The following is a 22,546-nucleotide window of genomic DNA, read 5'->3' as shown; positions in this document are numbered from 1 at the left end:
ATGAAAATAACATCAGGACTATCATGACCATCCCGACCACATTATCAATTAGTTATGGTAAAATTATTTCATAATTCTTGGTGAACATGCATATGGCTGTAGGAATGACTCTTCGATTTGGAAAGGCTGTATACGAAACACTTTATTAGTGTGACATAATCCGGCTTTTATCATTTTTTCCTTCTAGATCACTTTATTCACAATTCGAGATCATTCCTCTTGACAAGTGGGAAATTTTGCCTGAGCAAATCAAATACGAGGAAGAGCTGGGAAGAGGAGCGTTTGGCGTGGTTTACAAAGCAACCTATACAAAAAGAATTGGGATGGAGGTGTTTGACACTAAGATTTCAGAGCGGACTTTATTATCGACTAAGACAGCACCTCAGGTGGTTGCTGTCAAAGTTCTGTATGGTGAGAAATAGTGTTCATGATCACAGACAAAGCCATGACTTTTTTTTATTTTGTGGCGTATTTTAGTCCCCTTTATCAAGGTGCACCACTCGAAAGCTTATCAATATTCTTTAAAGTTGGGATGTTCATTCCTAAGCGAATGTTATGTCTTTAAGACCATAAATTTGGAGCTGCATTTTTGGTTCCGGTCATCGTAAACGTCAGGGTTCGATTCCCGGTCAAACTTGATTTTTTAAATTTACAATCCTTTTTATTGCGTATAAGCAGATCATCGTCCGTAAGTAATTGTCTGTAGTGACATATTTGCCTATAGACCAATCAAAACTTTGGAAGAATAATTTAATTTGAATGCATATCATGATAGAAGAGGATCTGACCGACCCATAAGTCAATGCCACTTTATCTGCTTTCTAGACATTACACTGTTGAATATATCTGTTCTTTTTAATTGTGCATCAGAAGCTAAAATGGGTTCCAGAAAACAATTGATGAAAATAACTTTTATAGCAAAAAAAGTGAACAAAAAATCCAGTCACAAAGAACAAAAATAAGTGACTTCAAGCCATTGTATTTGACCACCTCTAGATGATCCATCTGACGCTCAGAAAGAAGAGTTGACGCTTGAAATCGAGCAAATGAAGCTGTTGGGCTCACACACGAATATTGTATCCTTGGTTGGATGCCACACGCTTAAGGATCAAAACTTTCTGGTCATAGAATACGTTCCGTCTGGTGACCTCCTGACGTGGCTACGCCGTAAAAGAAACGAGGTAACGGAGGGAAGAAAAGTCTAGAAATTAATTATATCGTGAAAGAATTTTGGGAAATTGATTTATTTCCAATAAAATTTAACTGTATCCAAAAAAGATTTTCAACGGCTACATGCCGGAGGGTGGGCCTAAATTGGGCCTTTTGTTCCGACAAAAGCAAATTCTTTGGTAAGATATCTTGGCCATGTAGGAAATCCTTTATTGATCAAAGATGGCTGGATGTCGGCCTTCGTTGCAGTGCACAAAAAAACTTGGCTAATATTCAGCAATCTTACGTTTCATTTATCTTACCAGCGTGGTCAATAAATAACACTTTAACGGAGAGTGAAGTCATTACAGGGAAATCTGAGATTGAGGCCTTGATGTATTGACCTAGCGATAGTTAGGTCAATACATCAAGACCGAGGTCTGAGATTTTCCTGTGACCGAACCGACGAGGGCAATAAGTTATTTATTATATGGCCTTTTCATTATGGACCCGAGCCGGCGATCAATTAAAATCAACAACTGGTCAGTGGATAACTTTAAAACATGTCACCTCAATGAGTTCTACACTTGAGCCCGCGATGAAGTTAGGTACATTGGTCAGCGGATACCCTTTTTGACAGCTGTCAATTGACCAAAACCAGGAGGGAGTCATAGGCACTAGAGCAGATATTGGCGAATGAAAATCCGATGTGTGTGGCCATCGTGACGTCACGTTCAAGCCTGCTTGGGAAGGTTTGAAAGAAGGTAAACAAAATGTTTGTCGTGAAAAGTTCACGGTCCAATTTCTCAGTAACAGTAGAGCAAATCATTTCAACAATAATATAAAGCATCAATGGCGCAATTTTAGCCTGAAAACAAAAAACAGACTCAAAAGTGTTGACAAACGCTCCTACCGATCACCACACCCCGGGCCAGCTGTCATCAAAAAGGGATCTCTTTCAAACAAGTTTTTTTAATTTTTAATCGTTTGAGCTGAGACTTTGCACGATAATAGAACTTTGCATTCCCAACAATCGTATGTTTTTGGATTTTTTATTTTAACGGTTTTTGGCTCGAAAATGACGTGATAAGATTGACAGCAAAAAGTAGTTTTCGACTTATGGCGTAAAAAAACTGGAACTTTTAAAAGAACTTACAGATATGAGCTGGAATGTGAAAAAAGTATTTGTAAAGCTTAATTGGTTGAAAAGTTATGAGCTGTGAATTTCGTATTTTCCGCCATTTCGTTACTATTTTTTTTTTTAGAATGTCATATCTTCTTAACCAAACGAGGTTTTCAAAAATGTTTTTCACATTCAAGTTCTTCTCTGAGTACTATTTCAAAATTGCTCATGGTACTCATGGTGCCACATAAAATGTGGCTATGTTACTCCAAAGCAGTACAGAGAATTCCAACAGATGGACAGTCCTAGCTGGATTTGCCCACCCTGTTTACTATCGGTTCTTCCCTTCGCTAATACAACATTGAACTCGACACTTAACTCATCCACTGACTCTGATGACACAGGTTCGCTGACACCAACTCGAGAGTCGGAGAAAGACCCGTTACAGGATCTTGTAGATTTAAAACGGGAACATCCTAATCAACAACTGTTATTCCATCTGAACATCAATAGTCTGCAGAACAAGTTCGACGAACTGAAGGTAATTAACTCTGAACTCAAAGCAGGAATCATCGTCTTAACAGAAACAAAGATTGATTCTTCCTACACGAATGCACAGTTCAGCCTCCCGAACTACAAGATCTATCGCCAGGATAGGGCAAAGGGAGGCGGAGGAGTCTTGACCTACATAACATCGCAAATACCTTCAAAGAAACTTAGAGTACCTTTTGTACTTGAGCTGATAGAGGTATTGGCCGTAAAGGTCGAGTTAAATAACACAAATGCAATTATCTTGGGTCTGTACAGACCTCCGCATTGTAGAGGGACCAATTACTATGCAGAGCTGGAAAAAGAGTTCAATGAATGCCTTATGTGGGCCACCATGCAATTTTCTACGGTTATCATCATGGGAGATTTAAACATGGATAAACTTAAGGTAAATGGAAGAGAGGCAAAGCTGCTGAGAGACATTGAGGAAGTCTTTGAGCTGACATGTCTTGTTACTGAACCCACACGAATTACGGATACATCGCAGACGCTCTTGGACGTACTCCTGACAAATCAACCGGATCTTTTTAAAAACGCTGGAGTCAGTGATATTAGCCTGAGTGATCATTGTATGGTATATGGTTTTCTCAAGCAAAACGGTCAAAAAACACACAGCAGACATCATTACTTGCAGAAGCTTTAAAAAACTAGATATGGAAGAATTCAGAAAAGATCTGGTGGAAGCAGTATGGTTTAAACAAAATGTGACAGAGGTTGATAAGCTCTATGATAATTGGTACACGGAATTAATGAGGATTGTGGATAACACCTGCCATTAAAGAGAGTTAAAGCACGGAAGATAGACGTACCATACATGACGGGTGAGTGGAAGGAAGCCATCCGGAAAAAGAGAAAGTATGCCAAGAAATTCAGTCAAAGCAAAACCAAAGAAAACATGGAGTTAATGAAGAAATGGCGCAATAATGCCACACGATTAAGAAGAAAGGCGATCAAGAATTATTGGAATGCCATATGCGAGGACATGAATAATAACTCAAGGAAATTCTATAACACCTTTACTCCGTTCCTTAGGACCAAACCAAAAAAGGACAAAAGTTTAATCTCTCTTAATATCGAAGGTGTTACACACCAGGACCAGAGGCTTGTGGCACAAGAATTTACCAACTACTTTTGTTCGATAGCTGCTCACATTAGTGGGACTGACGTAGGGACTCTAACAGAGGCTCTATGTTATCAACATCATAGTGTCGCGAGCATAAACGCCAGACACGATCCAAATACATTCAGTTTCAGAAGACTGGATAGCAATGAGGTCCTCGCAGCACTGAGAGAAATTAATCCCCATAAAGCAACAGGATATGATATGTTACCTCCAAGAGTACTTAAAATGACAGCAGAACTGCTAGCAACACTACTGACTACTATATTTAATCAGGCTATTGAGGAAAATCGTTGGCCCAGCGCCTGGAAAAGAGGAGAGTGGATCCCGATTTATAAGAAGGAAGACCCCTTAGATAAAGCTAATTACAGACCAGTAACCGTGCTAACTGCGGTTGATAAAATCTTTGAGCAGCTAATATGCAAACAACTAAGTGAAAAGTTTGAGCCAATTTTCGATACCTTTTTGTCAGCTTACCGCAAACACTTCAGCTGCGAAACGACCTTGATACGCCTTACTGAAGATTGGAAGCATGCAGCAGACAAAGGGCACGCATCAGTGATATTATCCACGGACATGAGCAAAGCTTTTGACTCATTACATCCAAATTTGTTACTGTCAAAGTTAAAAGCCTATGGGTTGTCTGACCCCGCTTTGGGATTAATGCGATCTTATTTTGATGATCGGGAAAACAGAACAAGAGTGGGCAACTACACAAGTGATTGGAAAGCTGTCAAACGAGGCTGCCCGCAAGGGTCATCCTTGGGACCGCTGTTGTGGAACGTGTATCAAAACGATTTATTCTACACTGGCGTTAAATCTCAGTTGTCTGCCTATGCCGATGACCATCAGATCTACTGCTCCAATTTGAATCTGCCCTCTGCTATAGATAGAATTAAGGAAGATGGGGAAGAGACATCGAGGTGGTATAAGACGAATTTTCTGCAAGGCAATTATAGCAAATACCAAGCAATGGCTATAGCAAGGGACACACAACAAATGGAGCTAGTGATTGATGATTGCAGAATTAACTTTACTGATGCATTCAAACTGCTGGGCATAATTATTGATAAGGACTTGAATTTCTCGCAGCATATATCAGAGGTCTGCATAAAAACCAGTAAAATGATTGGTGTTCTTCAAAGGCTAAAGAATCTGATCCCGTTGAACGCCAAACTACGGATATATAAAACTGCAGTTTTACCCCATCTCACATACTGTAGCTTGGTGTGGCACTTTTGTCGAGCAAGCGACAGAAACAAGCTAGAGAGAATTAATGAGAGAGGACTACGTACAGTCTTCAAAGATCGAGTCTCTTCTTATGGTGACCTTCTTACACACGCTGGAATGACTAGTCTATATAACATGAGATTACAAGATATCGCTATCTTTATGTTCAAAATAAGGAATAGATTACTGCCTTACAACATACTAGAACTCTTCTCGTCATCGTCTTCGAATTACAACCTGAGGAACTCGGACTTTCACGTTCAAAGGGTAAAAACTGTTAAATATGGAAAGCATTCCCACAGATTTTTGGGCCATTTTTATGGTCAAAATTGAGTATGAAGGACAGAAACGAGACCTCCTTAAGCAGGTTTAAAGCAAACATACGGAGAAAAGATCTGAGCAAATTGGTTAGTGATAACGCATGCAAAGGGTGCCACCTGTGTGACTCATAATTCTTAAACAGGAAACATCATAACTGGTAGAGTTGATATATTATGAAATTGTATATATAGTTTTTTCTTATTTATTACATATGTGTATTTTCGAAGCATATTGAATATCGTGTATCTTTTAAGTAGTTTTTAGAATAGTTAAATCTTATTGGCTTATAGTATTATGTATATATATTTCTTATTAATAAGTTATTTAAGTAGTGTCCCCGATTAGTAGGCCTGACGGCAAGCTAGAAGACTAGACACTTAAATAAAGTTGTTGATTGATTGATTGATTGATTGCTAACCTGTTATGGCATAAGTTGAAACTTATATTTTGCTTTCAATCTTATGACGTCATTTTCGCGTCAAAAACCGTTAAAATCAAAAATACAAAAACATACGATTGTTGGGAAAACAAAGTTCTATTATCGTGCAAAGTCTCAGCTCAAACGGTTAAAAATTGAGAAACTAGTTTGAAAGAGATCACTGTTTGATGACAGCTGACCCGGCAATACTGCGCTTGGAGACAAAAACATAACTTACGTAGGTCAGAAACTCTTTCTCATTTTTGAAAAATGAAATCTCATAACAATTTTATAAAAATGATCAGTGGCTTTGAACACTACTTTAGGTACCTTGCGAGTCAGCCGCGAAGAGCAAGAGAAATAAACCAGTTAATCGAACAATAAAGCTCTAGAATTAAAACGAGTAATCCGATTAATTCGAGGATATCTTTTTATGTCAATGTTTGGACTTGAGAGGGGCTTGAATACAGTTTAAGTCTACAAAATTGCCTAAGAAATATGTTACACACATACTACGTTTATAGCCAGTTGGACTGACGCAAGATTCTACAGGAGCCTTCCACTGACAACAATACCTTCAAGTAAAAATCAGAATCAAAACAATGGCTTAATTTATAAATAGGTGGAAAATATCTCAGAATTAGGAACGGAACGCTAAGGCTAGTGACTTCGGCGATTTCAACATTTTTACTTCGAACCTGGACAGCGAGATTGAAGGTAATTTGATAACGGCTTACGACTTGAAGGAAGAGTTCTTGAAGGTACCAGATCGCTTCTCAATGAAAGGACAAATATTCTGTCAAGGTTCAGCTATACCGTTCAATCTTCCCCCACAAAAAAGGTCATAGGGACGCCTTTTAAATTGGTCAATAAACGCTCGAAAATTCTGGAGTAACTGTTTCCACGGGGGTCCGCATATTTCAACTATCAGTGCAGATTCAGACATTTCACCTATACTACACTGTACATGCTTCGATTGCCGAAGATATTCGGGGGTAAGTTTTAAATATAATAATTGCTCCATTTGCTCTTCAGAGGTAAGTATAAGGAAACTATTTCCCAAGTCTGTTGTTATGTGGGAGTATATCTACCTCACTTGAAATTATGCTTCTAGAGCTGATACCTAAGTATCCTAGGAACAAAATACTTATAGAGTAAATCTTTTATTAACACTTTTTTTTTTTACTTTCCATGGAACTATGCAAGATAATCTTACTAAATAAAAGAAAAAGTCAGGAAAAATGTCTAGACAGGTCATATTACTGAAGACAGTACAAGAAGCACTAGGCAAGGAGAAAAATAATCAATCTAAACAAAACATTTTGGGTTGTAGTTTCACGTCACTAAAAAACACGACTGGAAATCTGTCTGAATTCTTAGGCTAAAGATTCTAGTGATAAATTGATTCGAAAGCTATGCTGTTTAAAACACATTATTCATTATTTTTCTTCTAAAATCCTGTCTGTGAGCAGTTACACGAAAGTAATTTCTTGGTATTAATCCTTATCACATTGTCAATAACCAAAAAAAGAACAAGTAGATGATCAGTAACGTTATGTTCCGGAGTGACCATAGATGTTTTGATCAAACGATGATGTAGAGGCCAAGAGAATAAGTAATAATGAGAGGCCTGCCAGTCTACTCTCCAATTCTGTTTACATGTAAGACATGTAAGCCTGGAAACATCATTGGTCTAAGTAGTGTTAATCCTGTAGAAAAACAGAAAATGATTAGCATTACTATTACACCTATCTAGTCCATACCACCATAGTTAGTGGTAACTATGATACTACTGAAAACCTGTTTAAGATTTATATAATGTTTTATATAGTTAGATAGGCCGATTGGTTACTCTTGGTGACAAAGTAAGCGAGTAAAGGATGCAGTGTTTACATGCATCAGTCAATTGAAACCCTTCTCTTCCCCCCTCCACCCCCCCTCCCCCCCCCCGAACCTCTGGGGCATAGCGACGATTTAAAGTAGTCATTGCCAGGATTTAACACATATTTAACAACGTGCTGGCCCTGGGTGCAGTGGAATTAACAAAATTCCTGCTTGACCCAGCTCATGCGCAGCGATTTAACAGCACATAATTTATACATTTTTGGAAGCAGGGACAGAGAGAGGGATTTAACATGAGTGACTTGTGAGAAATCCTTGTTTCCTCCATAGGTATGTTCCACTCTGAAGGGTATGGCCGTTTTCAAGCAGTTTACTCTGGGATAGGGTATAAAGAGAGTCTGGGTTCCAGGAAACTGATCAATTTGTTGAAGATTTTAGTCTAGACTAGGCAAACCGGGAATTGTCACTCAAAATTGGAATCAAAAGCAAGGAGTTGCCGTCACTCAACAAAAGAAAACCCAGAATGAATTTGATCGTCAGGACTAGACAATTAGCAAAGAAACCGAGTGCCCACTCCTAAAACAAATGTAAAAGCACACTGCAAAACAAAAGTAAACCTTGGGACAGATGGAAGCACTGTTAACAATTACAAAGTTCAGCTAGGGGATGACATTTCTCATGAATTTGATGGAACGCAGTTCAGAGTTTCTATCAACAGGTCCATTGGTTTGAAAATAAAATTAATAAATACCGAGTACCTGACAGAAGAGAGCAGTTTAAATCAAGCCAAGAACTACAACTACTAATTCCCTGCCACAAGCTAAGGTGCTTTAACAAACTACTTGGCCCGGGAAGTACAAACATTAGTGGTGTTTTAACACCAGGCTTTTGTTAAATTCCCCGCTAAGTCTAAGGAATCAGGGAGCCGGGGTTTCAATTGACTGATGCATTATACTACCAGATGTTGAGAGGGTATTGAAAGTGAAATACAGTGTACATACATACATGTACACATGCAGGCATGATAGTGCGGTTTAAAATTATCCTGTTGGTGTCTTGTTTCAAGAGTTTTACCTCCCCCCCCCCCCCACCACCACCACCCCCGGGACTTTCCTAACAAATTACTTAACTTTCAGAAACATTGAATTTTGGATTTCTTATTGACGTGTTGTAGGAGTATAGTTTGCTAGTGGAGGCGGATGTTGCATGATTGTCACAGGCTAACGTGAAGCAGCTTTTCTTCTCAAAACAGTAAAACGCATGCTCTATTTAGGCTATGTTTTTTACGTTACGTTCTGATTTATAATCTAGAAGTATCTTTTAATTTTCACTAAACATTTCTACAATTAAATGTGGTTAAAATGTTCACTGTGCAGTAAAAACTGTTTTTTACCTTACTCTCGGCTATTTTCTTCGAACTCCCGATAACTCGAACCTTTTTTTCGATTTCCCTTGAAGGTTCGAGTTATCGGAAGTCGACTGTACACTAGTCATTCTTGTGGTTCATTCCTTGACATTTATTATACGCTTTATGGATTCTGTGAGATATAAACTACTTTGGAGCGAAGCAGCAAGTTTTTTCATGCTTTTTATCCCGAGAAAAACGAGTTTTTGTCGAGCGAAATGCCGCACCACACTCACGTGATTTTCTTACCTTGGAGACTCACCAAAACGCTTTAAAAACCTTTTTTGCTGAATTTTCACGTAGCAATCAAAATACACTTACCTTTTCCGTTGGTAAATAAGGTACTGGTATCCTCGATCAAAAGAAAAACCACATTGCTGCTTCATTCACGGGAAAAAATAAGCTCAAAGTGTTCACATGAAAAACAATAACACCGCCACTTTCGAAAAATCTGCTCGTCGCAAGCTTCACGTTGCTGTGACGTCACGATGGCCAGACACATCGGACAGCCACGCTCACGATTTTATGACTCCCTCCTGACCATAACGTAGCCGATGTCCATAAGGATGTCCACTATCAAGTTAAACACACATTGTATATGCTTCGGACACCTCATCAGTAACTTATAATGCCTGGGCCCGGTTGCATAAAACGTCCGTAACAACTACGGGTATACGTACGTGCACTCGTAACGTAAGTGAGTTGCATTAAATCACCTTAGCGGTCCACTTAGGGAATTCACTTAAGTGGTTGCACTTACGATTTTCTTAAGTGTTCAATTAAGTGTCTTTTATGCAACAGAAATTGCGGGGAAAATAGCACGTAAATTTACGGGACCTATGTTGGTCCCGTATCGTTACTGTTTTTATTAAAGTTAACGAGATCTTTTACTGAGAAGTAAAAAAAAGTGATTTTTCTTCACGTAATTCGTTCTAATGCGCTTTGTTAACCTCTGATGTACACTTTAAAGCCGACGTTGTGAAAAAAGAAGAATAATTATCATTTAGTAGGCATTGAAGAAAAATAACGATTGCATGCAAATTTCATTCTTTTGAGGGGCTTAAAAGTGTTCAAAGCGACTTAAAACTTTCTTTACACTCACCGATGGTTAGCTTAAAAAAAAAGAGTGAGTCATTAATAAAGTACTATATCAAGGTTACGTGTGCCCTTAAGTAGCCCGTAAGTTACCACGTAAAACGGTAACTTACGAGAGTGCTAAGTGCGTTCCATGCAACACCCGTAAGTGTACCCATGACGGATTGGTAAGTGACCTACTCAAGTGGGCTCTTAAGTGTTGGTTTTATGCAACCGGGCCCTGGTCATTACAAGAAAACAGCCAATCAGAGCACACGTACTATTGTAGCCATATAATATATGCTGTCATACGGTCAGTTTACTTGTGCTTGGAAAGTCTTACCTATAGCGCAATAATCAGGTATGGAGACCACAACTTTCAGTGTTGATCTTTTCCATAGGAATGCTTGCGGACTAACCTGTAAATTGGCCACTGCTGAAGATTTTCGCATTTAAACAATAAGTTTAGGGTTTGATTATAAGCCTCTCAAAGGAATTTGGTGGTGGTGTTTGGGGGGGGGCTCTCTGATGCAGTCTGGGAAACTAGATTCTAGTTTTCGTAGTCTACTAAGACTGTGATCGTATTTGATCATGATTTATGTGTACTTGTACTTTTGCCGTAAACAGCAGACTTTTATAAATATATGACAGAAGAGTTTTTTCATTATAAATTGGTGGATTTCTTTGTGGTGGCTTAAAGTTGATTGTTTTAATAAATTGAAAGTATATAACACGGAAGCTTCGCTTTTAGGCTTGGCTAAATCTGCTATATATTACTTAATGCAACGTACTAACACGCAAGTATTTTGATACTATTCAATTTTCTCTTTTTTTCGCTTCTTGCTGGATGTCTAGTTAAACAAGCATCGAGTCTCTGATAGAGCCTATGACGACAAAGAGTTTCTGAAAGATCAGGGAGAAACCAGGGATCAAGTAGGATTGGTTCTAAATTCTTTTCGATAGTTTCTGCGTATTACTTTTAACTATTTTCCAGACTGTTCGTCCAGTTGTTTGTTTACCTACCCACTCATCTAATGATAGAACTAGACAGAAAAAAAAAAGATTCTCTTTATGCTCCATGTTCCTTTAGATGGTATTATTGAGTCGGTTATTGCTGTTGGTGGAGTCTTGCTTTGGGTGAGCTCTGTTTGCTGGGATACCCAATAATGACAATTCCAGTTTGGGATAAATTTGGCCACAAGAGTGGCCGTTTATTTCATTTAAGCATATCAAGCTAGGAAAGTCCAGATACACAAGAAGATTGATCCCAGCAAAGGTGAGGGCACACCCGCCATCCAGGTGATGATATTGGAGCAAAACGGGAGGGAAGAGAGGGAAAAATGTTTTCCAACTTTCTTGTTGCAGTGAGCAGAGAGGCCTTGTGCCTCGCTTTCATGTCATAAAAACACAATATATAATGTCCCGGATGGCAGGAACGCCCCCTCCCCAATAACGGGAGAAATGAAACATTAATCAGTCACATTAAGCATAAAACCATTTATTTCTTTCAGAAATAAATTTCCTTTTCCCCCCTTCTTCTCACACAGGGAAGCACTCTAGCTAAGGTTCAGATAAAGGAAGCGGAGAAACCACAATCGAACATGGAAAGGACTCAAGAACCACAAGATGACAATGAGGACACACATGACAAAGCGTCGACTTCTCGTCAACTTCATGATGTAAGAAAGTAACCCATAATTTTTAAAAAAATTCAGTTAATTCGTTTCTACTCGGTATAGAAGAATAGATTAGTACATAACGTTTTTATGAACTCGAATGAATGTGCCTGCTTATCGCTTATGAAAGAATTTCCCGCACATTATGTAAACTTGACCGAGGCCCGGTCCTTACAAATCCGGATATTTTTGAAAACGCAGTTTTTTTAACGCGAATTATAGTCATCCGTCTTCGGGCCTTGCTTTTCCGGTCAGTTTTTTATAACTGTTTGAAGCGTCTTCAAAAATATCCCACGTAGCCTCACTGTGAGAGAGCGTTTGTGCCTCCCTACGATACTGTACTTACATTTCTCCTGCAGCGTTAGAATATTCGAATCATTTTACCAAAGCGCAGGTGGTCTTGTCACCCGCATACGATGTATGGGTACATGTGCCTCTAAAGCGTCCGAAATAAGATTAAACCTTGTGTCTCGGGGGGAAATGGTTGCCATGTTAAATTCATAATACAATTTTAGCTATTCTCATAAAGACTAGGCCTCGCTTTGATATACAGTGAAACCTGTATTAAGCAGACACCCTCGGGGAATGCTGTAGTGTCCGCTTAATACAGGGTGTCCGCCTAATACAGTTTTCGATAGATAACGTCATTTGAGGTGTCAAATGCCATTCAAATGAACAGTGGAAACGTTTACAATACTTCCAGAGACTATGACGATATACGTTTGCATCGATTTCTTTACCAAAGTGAACCAACTGATCATAGTACCATAAACATAGATTGCAACTCAAATTTGAAGAAATCAGATGAGTGAAAAAAAGCTTTATACAGACAAAACGAAATAGAAAACAATACAGTACGCTGAAACTAATCAAATAAGTTCGTCAAGTCAAGTTTTTAAATGTAAAAATCGAAAAATTTGTGGGTGGCAATTCGAGGCAATCTTTCGCATTTCCCGTGTCTGGCATGTTGGGTGGTGGAATTTAATTATAAGTGTCCGTTTAATACAGGTTGGCAACAATAGAAATGACCATTTCAGGTACTTTTTAGGTGTCCGCGTCCGCTTAATAGAGGTGTCCGCTTAAGAAAGGTTTCATTTAAAGTAATTAAGGGAAATAAATTTTGGGACTTTGGCTACTGGCCGCTAAATAGAGGGTGTCCGCTTAATACGGTGTCCGCTTAATACAGGTTTCACTGTAGTGAACTTAGGTCTCCGCAAATCATTTTTTACGTAATAGCGTCTATTCCTTACATTTTTATTAGTAATAGTTCCTTGCTAAGTAACCTGACAATAAACAGCGATGTTTTGCAGATGGTTGGTTTGATCAAGATGCTATACAAATTGCACTGTTTAATTCAATCGCTTCATGTTTATCACTTTATTTAGGAAGAGAAATTCAAAGTAACTGACAGGGAACTGCTAAGTAGTCCACAAGCATCAACAGGAACTGAAAGTCAAGATGCCGCAATGTCGCTTTCAATCCAGAACCCAGACGAAAGTCTTACTGGAGACGATAACTTTTCTACCCAACAACTGTTCTCGTTTGCTTGGCAAATAGCTAAAGGAATGGTAATTACTATTCTACACTGGATAACGTTACGTTGATTCTGGTTTCGACTAATACTTGGGACAGGGTAGGAAATGCATGGACTAGGAACAGTAAGCCAATCCACCTGCCTAGCCGAGCTCTCAGTTCTTAAGTCCCATTAAAGGAGAAAAAAGAAAACAAAAGAGATCAGTGGAAAAAAGATAAAGATGAAGTTCAGTTTTCTCCAAATAAAGGGCTGCCTGAATGAAAAGATTTTCTCGTAACGGTTATAGATCATAGTTTTGGCTAAATTCGGATTTCATTACGCGTTCGAGGGAACTGGAATGGTTTATTCAATACATTTGTGACATACAATCATTCACTCCACATAGAGCGTTTTCACTCACGTGGCCAGCATCTATGCAAATTTATGAGAACAAAAGAAATTTTTTACATAAGAAAAGGGTTCAACTCCCACAGGATTGGTTTGGAACACCAACATGGCCGCCGTGACGTCATGTGAAAACGTTCTATAGTAAGCTCTCAATCTCAGCTATATACTGAATACCACTGGTACCCCGTTATTGTAATACGTCGACAATAAATTCCATTTCTTTTATCGCCTTTTTGTTAGAATCATCTCGCCGAAAACAATCTTGTTCACAGAGATCTTGCTGCCCGTAATGTACTGGTCGGCCATGGCAACCAGGTCAAAGTGTCAGACTTTGGGTTGATGAGACAGATATATGAAGATGTGTACAGCTCAAGGAAGTCTAAAAAACTTCCTGTGAAGTGGATGGCCCCAGAATCACTTTATCAAGGCGTTTACACCACCAAAAGTGATGTGTGAGTTCACTGTTCCAAGTCCTCGTAAGAACTCGTTCGTAACTAAAACACTGACTTTTCCCTGCAGTAAACTATCTCTTGTAAAAGCCAAAGCTGTCAAAAATACCAAAGGTGGTTATATTTAGTACATGTACTTAGACAAAAACTGTCACTGAATTTATTATTCTAAGCGCGAAGTTTCCTAGGTGAGAGCGAATTGATTTAGCTTTTGAAGGAAAACTAGTTAACTTTAAGATTTTTTGGGAGAAAAATGACTTTCAATCTGAATTCGGGAAACCGCTTCTCACGAGACTGCCTCTAAATGATTGGAGCACCTCAAGAAAAGTGTTTACAAAGCAAAGGACATTGCTTTCTGGTGGAACAATCTACGCTAGAGCGTTCTGTGCGGCGGTGCAGAATCAATTCCGTGATTTGCATTTAACGCATTAAGAACATTTTCAATATGATATTTTCGATGACAAATAGTCCTTTTCCTTATTATATACCTATTTTCATAAAAATCCACAAACTCGTTCGCAACTCTATTTCCATAAACAGTGCCACAATTTTTACAAAGAATGTGTCTATCATCAATCAGACCCGGATTTTCACAACAATCATATAACACACTTCTTACTTCATCAATAGTTTATCACAAAATGGGCAAATACAATATTCCTTCTTTAGTTTATTACGAATTGCTAAATTACAGCTCATTCTATATACATTTATATAAAGTTAACTCTCTACGAATGTAAATAGATAAAACTACAACAATCAAGTCTGGGGTAAACAGAGAAGGGCTCCGAAGTGAACCCTTCCATTTAATAACATTTGCCCAACTGAGACGGTCAAGATACAGCAAATGTACAAAAAGGAATACATGGAAAAACGTGAAAACAACAACAAAAAAAAAAAGGAAAAGGGGGGGGAAGGGAGGGCAGTGAAGTAACGGTCTGTAGAAGCACATGGCGAAAGAACTGCGTAGAGCGCATGACAAAGAAATAAACTAGTGCCAGTCCTCCCCCCCCTTCGGCTAGAGTTAAATACAAATAAATGCAATTATTTTAGACTTAACTCTCTACGAATGTAAATAGATAAAACTACAACAATCAAGTCTGGGGTAAACAGGGAAGGGCTCCGAAGTGAACCCTTCCATTTAATAACATTTGCTCAAGGGAGGCACGACCTAACCCCAGACAAAAGTCTCCATGAGGGAAAATCTAAACAAACGAAGCGAGACGCTTAACTGCTAGCATTCTGTCTTTAACTGGGATGTGGATATAAGACCTATAAGCATCTGACTGCCAGTCTCCTAAACGCTTAATCAGTTCTGCAGGGATTTGAGCTTGAAAAGCCAGAGTGGCCCCGCCCGAGCGAAAACTATGTCCACTAACTTGAGACGGGTCCAAGTTCGTCTTGGCTGCTACTAGTTTTAGAAGGCAGTCAAACTTTCCATAAGTCAGAGGAGTCAGGCCTCCCTCCGTGGATGCTGGGATGATAAAGGCTGGGCCCGATAAAGGTGCTGGTACCAAGCCAAAGGCATGTCTGAGAGCGGTGTAAGGGCAGAGTGGATGTGGAGCAATGCGAGGTAACGGAACAGTTAAAATGCGCTGACTAAATTGGATGGTCTTCGACCATCGATTGATAATGATGGCCCAGTCATTGAAGAAGAGGATATCTCCTCGACGCAGGTGTTTGGATGGGTCAAACTTTGTTGATCCTTTGCATAGCAAATTCGCCTTACGAAGGAGGCCAAAGAACGCTACGAGGCAAACTGCCCAGAAGGTTGCATGTAAAGGGCTGTCCAAATGTAAATGACTCTTGAAGGCTAATAGGATCTGGGGTGTAATCGGCTTCTTTTGGGACACTGTTAAACCTTTTACACGCTTGATTCCTCGAAGTGTAGATGCCAATTGAAAATTGTTTTTGGTTGGGTCAGACAGACCATGTTCAAGGTGTGGAATGCGAATCGCATTTAAATAGGCTGGGATGGAGGATGCTGAGAGTGACCTTGCTAGAAAAGCTGCATAGCGATTAAGGGTTAATGCTGCTGCTGGGAGAGGTTGGTAGCCGTAGTATACACAAAAGGAGAGGTATGAACGCATTTGACTCATGTAGGTGGACTTGGTAGTAGGTGCATATGATTGACGCCGGAAATTGGTGACTTCACGGTCAAGTTGCTGCTGATCCCTTGGATCTAAGGAGAGCAAGAGACAATGGCGACATGTGAGATTCGAAGTCATTTGATCTAGAGGATTTGGAGAGCCATGCTTGGAACGTTGGCCAGTAGTGCACATCATTAAGGCGTGAAATACTATCTGCTAGAGTGTTGGTTGCTCCTGGAATGTGCTTGACGAACAAACTGAAGTTGTAATACTCCTTAAGCCAAAACAGAGAACGAATCCAGTCCATGATCACCGGGCAACAGGTTGAGCCTTTGTTCAGAATGGCTGCAGCCACCTGACTGTCTGTTTTGACGACTACTCGATGACCTGACCAGAAAGGTGCCCAACGGTGTGCAGCTAAAACAATGGTAAATGTCTCCTTGTAATTGATATGGAGAGAGCATAGAGATGGGTAGTCCAAGGCCCAGTTGACGTACATCCAGTCTGGTGCCCATAGGCACCCCCCGCCAGACAGGGAGGCATCAGTAAGCACTGCTGTAGGAAGTTCAGGGATGGCTGAGGGGAACAAAGTTTTACAGTTGTGTGCAGGCAGGAGGCGGGTCCACCACATGAGGTCAGCTCTCGCATTTAGGTTAAGATAGACGCGATGGTGCGGACGTTTAACCGAGTTTGCCAAGGTGATAAGCCGTCTGAGAAATGTGCGGCCCCCTCGAACAACACGTGCTGCCCAATTAAGCTTGCCAAGGAGTCGTTGGAGGTGAAGGTTGGTACATTTGCTTTTATAGCTTGTTTCCTTGAGAAGGGATAACAACTCTGACACACGATCGTCTGAGAGGCGGAGTTCACACTGAACAGTGTCGATTTCAACTCCAAGAAAAATCAGGCACTGGGTAGGGTAGACAACTTTGCTCCAGTTGATAGTGAAGCCAAGAGACTCTAGTAAGTTTAACAGGGTGTCAAAAGCTACTTTGCACTGAAGTTGGGTTGGTTCGATGATAAGGAAGTCATCAAGATATGCCAGCACAGTATACCCTCTCCGGGCCATCATACGACAGATCCCTTGTGTGAGGCGGTGAAAAACCATTGGTGAGGCCCTGGCTCCAAATGGTAGACGCTTATCATAGAGGTAGATGGGGTGTTTTGAGTCGTTGAAGCGCCACGACATTCCTGTAACTCGCCAGCTATCGGGGTGTGTTCCAACGCTTCTGTAGGCATGTTTTAAGTCAACTTTTGCCAACCAACAACCAGGTTGACAGAGATTTGCTGCATCATCAACGGTAACATACTTGTAGTGTTCTAAATCCATATATGAGTTAGCATTCATCGTTAAGGGTCGGCTACAATCCATGATCATTCGTAATTCATTGGAGTCCTTTTTTGGTACGGCTCCAAGGGCATTAATGATAATTGGCATGTTGGTCTTGACTGCGATAGCAAAGTGGTCTTCTCGGAGACCTTTGATTAATTGCGCTTCAATTTGATCTTTAGCTCCAGGTCGCAGAGCAGACTTATTGTTTTGTGTAAAAGCATGTGAAACCATTAAATCAGGCGAGAGGAGCTGAAATCCATTTTTAACACCATCCAAGATAAATTCCAAGTCCGGGTCATTGGTTAGCTCTGTTGCCCAGGTCTCAAAAACTAAGTCTGTGGAGACCTGGGCTGCTTGGGGCTGCTGCTTAAATTCTGAAAAGGGCCCTGCATGAATGGGTAAACTTTCCCCACACTCTGCGGGAAGTGGTGTCCTTAAGACGGGATGAGTCCCTGCGTTTAACAATGTGGTCGAGACATCTCCTGCTAGTTCCGTAGTCAAAATACTATTTGGAGGGAGCTCTGCAGTTGAGTGTGGGTTCAGTATTGGGGGTCTTGAGCAGTAGCAGACTGGTGCTGCCATTGGGGGTGGGTTCCCAAGCACTGAGGTTTGATGCAAACATGATCATATTTACATGAAGAGGCAAAGCGGCACCCTTCACGCCGTTGGTAATCATAGCAAACTTGCTTTCCTGTTGCTGGGTTTAGGACTGGGCGGGACGTTTTGCGAGGAGATAGCCGCGGCGGTGTGGGAGTTGGATCTGGTCTGTGGAGTGTTTGGTGGGAGATGAACTGGCTGTCAGTACCCCATTTACAGTTTGTCGAAAACTGCATTCTGCGGTACAAATCATCATATTGCATCACTTTCGGTAAGGGGTAACACTTGGCTAGCTCAGATATCTTTGAACTGTACATAATGTAATGAAGGATGTCTTGGGTGGACGATAGAGACCCATCTGTCATGAGAGTATGCATAATACGAAAGTTAGCCGCTGACCATTGTGGGAATGAGATTTTGTCAAGAGGCAGTTTCTTGTCTTGAGCGGTTTTTAATACAATTCTAGCATCACCAGAGGTTCCAAGCACGGTCTCCTTATCCTCCTGTAGTACTAAGGGAAGGCAGCTAATGAAATCAGGGATAAGTAGAGGACGTTTACCTCGCGAAGTAGAGGGCTCTAACAGCGGTTGTGCTGGGTCTTGTTCCTCTGCGGTTAAACCCAGTAAGATGGGGTCTCCTAAGGAATCCATGAGAGATTTAAGCTCGGATTGAACAACTGGGTCTTGCTGGAGACTTTTCAAGGTTGGTTTTGCGACAGAATGACTATCAGGTGTTGTTGTTGCGGTCGCCGTGGCCATCTTGGGCGCACTTGGTTGCTTGGACTCTCGCTGTAGCTTCAACAACTCGAGTTTGGTGCGTGTAAGATCCAGTTCAAGCTGTAAATTGCGGTTTCGAAGATCTTCGATCGCTGTTTCGTTTACAGTGGGTTGTTCTGTTTTAAAACTGGTTGGAGTAAGGTCTTTTATCAAAGACTCAACCTGACTCAGTTCGCGTTTGACTGCTTCGCTCATCTGTTGAGGTGTTGCCGATTCTGCCGCCAGGTCATCCGCGACGAAATCTTGTAGTTTTTTCGGAGGTTTTGTGCTCCTGCTGCTCTTTCTAGTCGCCATAGTGTAAACATCGACAACAATGCACCATAAGAAAACGATTCAGGAAAAATAAACGTGAGTTCAGTGAAGTAACGGTCTGTTGAAGCACATGGCGAAAGAACTGCGTAGAGCGCATGACAAAGAAATAAACTAGTGCCAGTCCTCCCCCCCCCTTCGGCTAGAGTTAAATACAAATAAATGCAATTATTTTAGACTAATATCTCTTTAAAACAGTTTGCTTAAAAAAGAAGGGCTTAAAGCGGAGCACGTCTGCGTAGAACAAGGGAAATCCCCCTTATAGGGGGCAAAAAATCGTATCCCACATTAAATAGAAAATTGAATTGGAGTTAAATATAAGGCTTGTTTGAAGTAGTAGTAGTAGAATGTACTGCGAGAATGGTTAATTGAGTTAGAAAAACGTGGGGCTTTCTCAATTAACCGTACTCAACGCACCCTGTTAACAACCTAAAAACCCCACGGGGTTATGTTAGCTTGAATATAAGTAAAACAAACTCAAAAAGGTGTCAGAATACTGAGTAGAGCTGTAATTACACTGAGGACCACTCGAAAGAGGATGGCTAATAGCCAGTAAGAGGTGTAATAGAATTGCTGCTTTAGTCCCAAGCATAGAGGAATAACAAATAAAAAAGTGTAGAGACTCTAAAGATGGCTAGCCTAGGATAACGGAGAAGTGGGGAGAACAAAAAAGAGGAGCCGTGGAAAATGGGTTTAGGGTTGGGGGATTTGGGGGGTCCCTCTTGAGAAGGTCTGGTGGCCACCAATTTTGTTAATTTTTATTTTGGTTATTATAAAATATAGTGCAACGCCAAGGCCGCGATGAATGGTAAAAAAGAGGCGCAATTAAATAATTAGTAGTATTGTAGATGGGGAAATTAGCGGTAGCCCATGAATGGTAAAAAAGAGGCCGATCAAATAATTAGTAGTATTGTAGATGGGGAAATTAACGAAGTGAAACGGAGTTAATTGCTAATCGGATACATTGGGTGAAACGAAGTGAACGAAATGGTCCGGTTACCCCTTCTACTATACTACTGACGGGGATGAGGCTTGGATACACGCGTCTCTTCCCAATGTTTGTCTAGCCGAATGCAGTTAGCCAGTTCATGCCCTTGTACAACAATGCAAATCGAGCACAAAGTGAGTGCGAAGCTAATTTAAAAGCACGAGGGGTTGACCCTCGCATTAGTTCGCACGTTCATGAAATATAAATAACATAGAAACGCTTGAAGAGGGTTGCAAATAGCTTAATTACAATCCAGTCTGACTGCTTTATCATTACTGTCTTCATAGATGGGCTTATGGTGTTCTTCTTTGGGAAATGTCCACCTTGGGTAAGTGTTGGGGTGTGAACTAATCTAATCTAACAACCTTTTACCGCTTTTAACAACCCCCTATCCCTATAATTATGATGGGGTGTGGCTTGGCTTGTTCGCTTGTATGTTTCTTTTGTTATGATTAATAGGTGTTCTTCCTCCAGGACACTGACAACACTTCTGTTCATCACCTGCAACTCTGGCTTTTTGGTATGATCTAGGCCCGGGTCAAGAAAGTGCTACAACTTAAGACAGATACAAGACAAAAATGATATCCGACATCATCTTAAAAATGCGCGCGTGGTAACCTAGAAAACAGAAGCCTTATAATTACGCATCCTGCCTTCAGATCTTCTAATGATACATTTTAGTTCAAAGGCTACTGAGTCCCCGGGGGTATTTTGGGTGAGGATGTGCCGCTGGGACCCGGGAAACCTGAGCCGATACCAAACGTAGTTCACCTGAATTTTGCCAACTCCAAGAATCTTTCCTTTTCTAATCTCACTGTTTTACAGCAGCTTGTTGAGAGCGACGCTTTCTTTGTTATTAATACTGGACTGTGGGTAAATTCAAATTTGCCGATTTTGCTTTTATCACTTTTATTCCCTAGTCTAGACTAAAATCTTCAACCAAGTGATATTAGTTTCCTAGTTTCCAGGAAAATGATACCCTTTTCTAAAGACAAATACCCTATACCAGACTAAAGTGCATGGGAACCTTACCCTTTAGCCAGCAGCATATAACAATACAGCCCATATCTGGCAGTATCCTCTTGGATCGAACCAACATTGACTAAGTTTTGCAAAATACATTACACTGGGCATGAGGGGAGTTATACTACAACGGCAGAGTTTCTTTTGATTATAGTTAAAATCGCGATGACATCTCGAATAAGAAGTTGTATAGAGGACGTTTTAAAAATGTATGATTTCTCAATTTATGATTATTTTTTCTCCCTATCATCAGGAGGCGTGCCATACCCCACACTGACCAACATAGAGTTGTTTCGACTGCTCGGCACTGGATATCGCATGGAAAGGCCTGACATGTGTTCCGATGACGTGTACGTTTCTTTACAATTGTCGTATTAAAATGTGTAAATAGATTTGATTTCCCCATAAAACCTTCATTAATTGACGTCGTTGTCTATAATAGATACGAGCTGATGACCCACTGTTGGAAAGAGGACCCTTGCTCTCGTCCCAGTTTTTTTCAGATTATCGAAAAACTGGAGGTGATAATGGAAAGGGATGCACCATATTTGGATGTAAACAAGCATAATGAAGATCATCCGTATTACAACGTGCCACCTGAAGCTAGTGACGATGAAGACGTAAATACGGAAAAGGCAGACACCCAAGAATCGGAAATTTTAAAAGGAACCAAGATAAATAGTTGAATGCATGATAATCGAGAAACTAAGCTAAGAAAAGATTGAAATGGGTAAAACTACAGTTGTACATAAAAAGAGCTTTAAAAGCATAACAAAAAATGTAACAGTAAAGCATTTCAGTTATAATACCTCCCCTCTTCTATAAAAGTTCACTAGACATTTAAAATCACTGGAGGGAAATCCTCACGATATAGATACCACCATGATGATGTTTCGACTTCGCCCACTACGCTGACCAAAGGATGGCGTGCACTTGATGCGAGATTGCTCCCCAGTACTCTCCAGGTTTCCCAGAATACTATTGCACACGCGTCTTGATCACAGGCTCAAAGTTCATGTCTTGATTGATTTTATTACCGATCTTCCAAGAGCAGATAAGAATTGACAATGCTTAAAGGCTAACAACACTAAACGCTAAACCCGATTAAGGCCGTCCTACAATAAAACGCCCCCCAAAAACGTGCAACTTGTTTTAG

General features: G+C 40.4%; 1 protein-coding gene and 1 long non-coding RNA gene across 2 annotated transcripts in view; one reads left to right on the top strand and one right to left on the bottom strand.

Moving 5' to 3' along the window:
- LOC140950873 (uncharacterized) overlaps positions 1-22,546 on the bottom strand; it is a 373,771-nt gene that overhangs the window by 260,871 nt on the left and 90,354 nt on the right. The gene's annotated exons all lie outside the window — the stretch shown is intronic.
- LOC140950671 (platelet-derived growth factor receptor alpha-like) lies at positions 192-22,076 on the top strand. Its single transcript, XM_073399919.1, has 9 exons — positions 192-411; positions 997-1,181; positions 11,087-11,164; positions 11,779-11,910; positions 13,293-13,475; positions 14,069-14,280; positions 20,655-20,695; positions 21,644-21,740; positions 21,833-22,076. The coding sequence occupies exons 1-9, from the start codon at positions 324-326 to the stop codon at positions 22,074-22,076; spliced, it is 1,260 nt and encodes a 419-aa protein (XP_073256020.1). The 5' UTR covers positions 192-323.

Source organism: Porites lutea, chromosome 10 (assembly GCF_958299795.1).
Source record: "Porites lutea chromosome 10, jaPorLute2.1, whole genome shotgun sequence".
NCBI classification, from domain to species: domain Eukaryota; kingdom Metazoa; phylum Cnidaria; class Anthozoa; order Scleractinia; family Poritidae; genus Porites; species Porites lutea.
The sequence above is the reverse complement of the archived record's forward strand: the minus strand, read 5'-3'. Positions and strand labels throughout refer to the sequence as shown.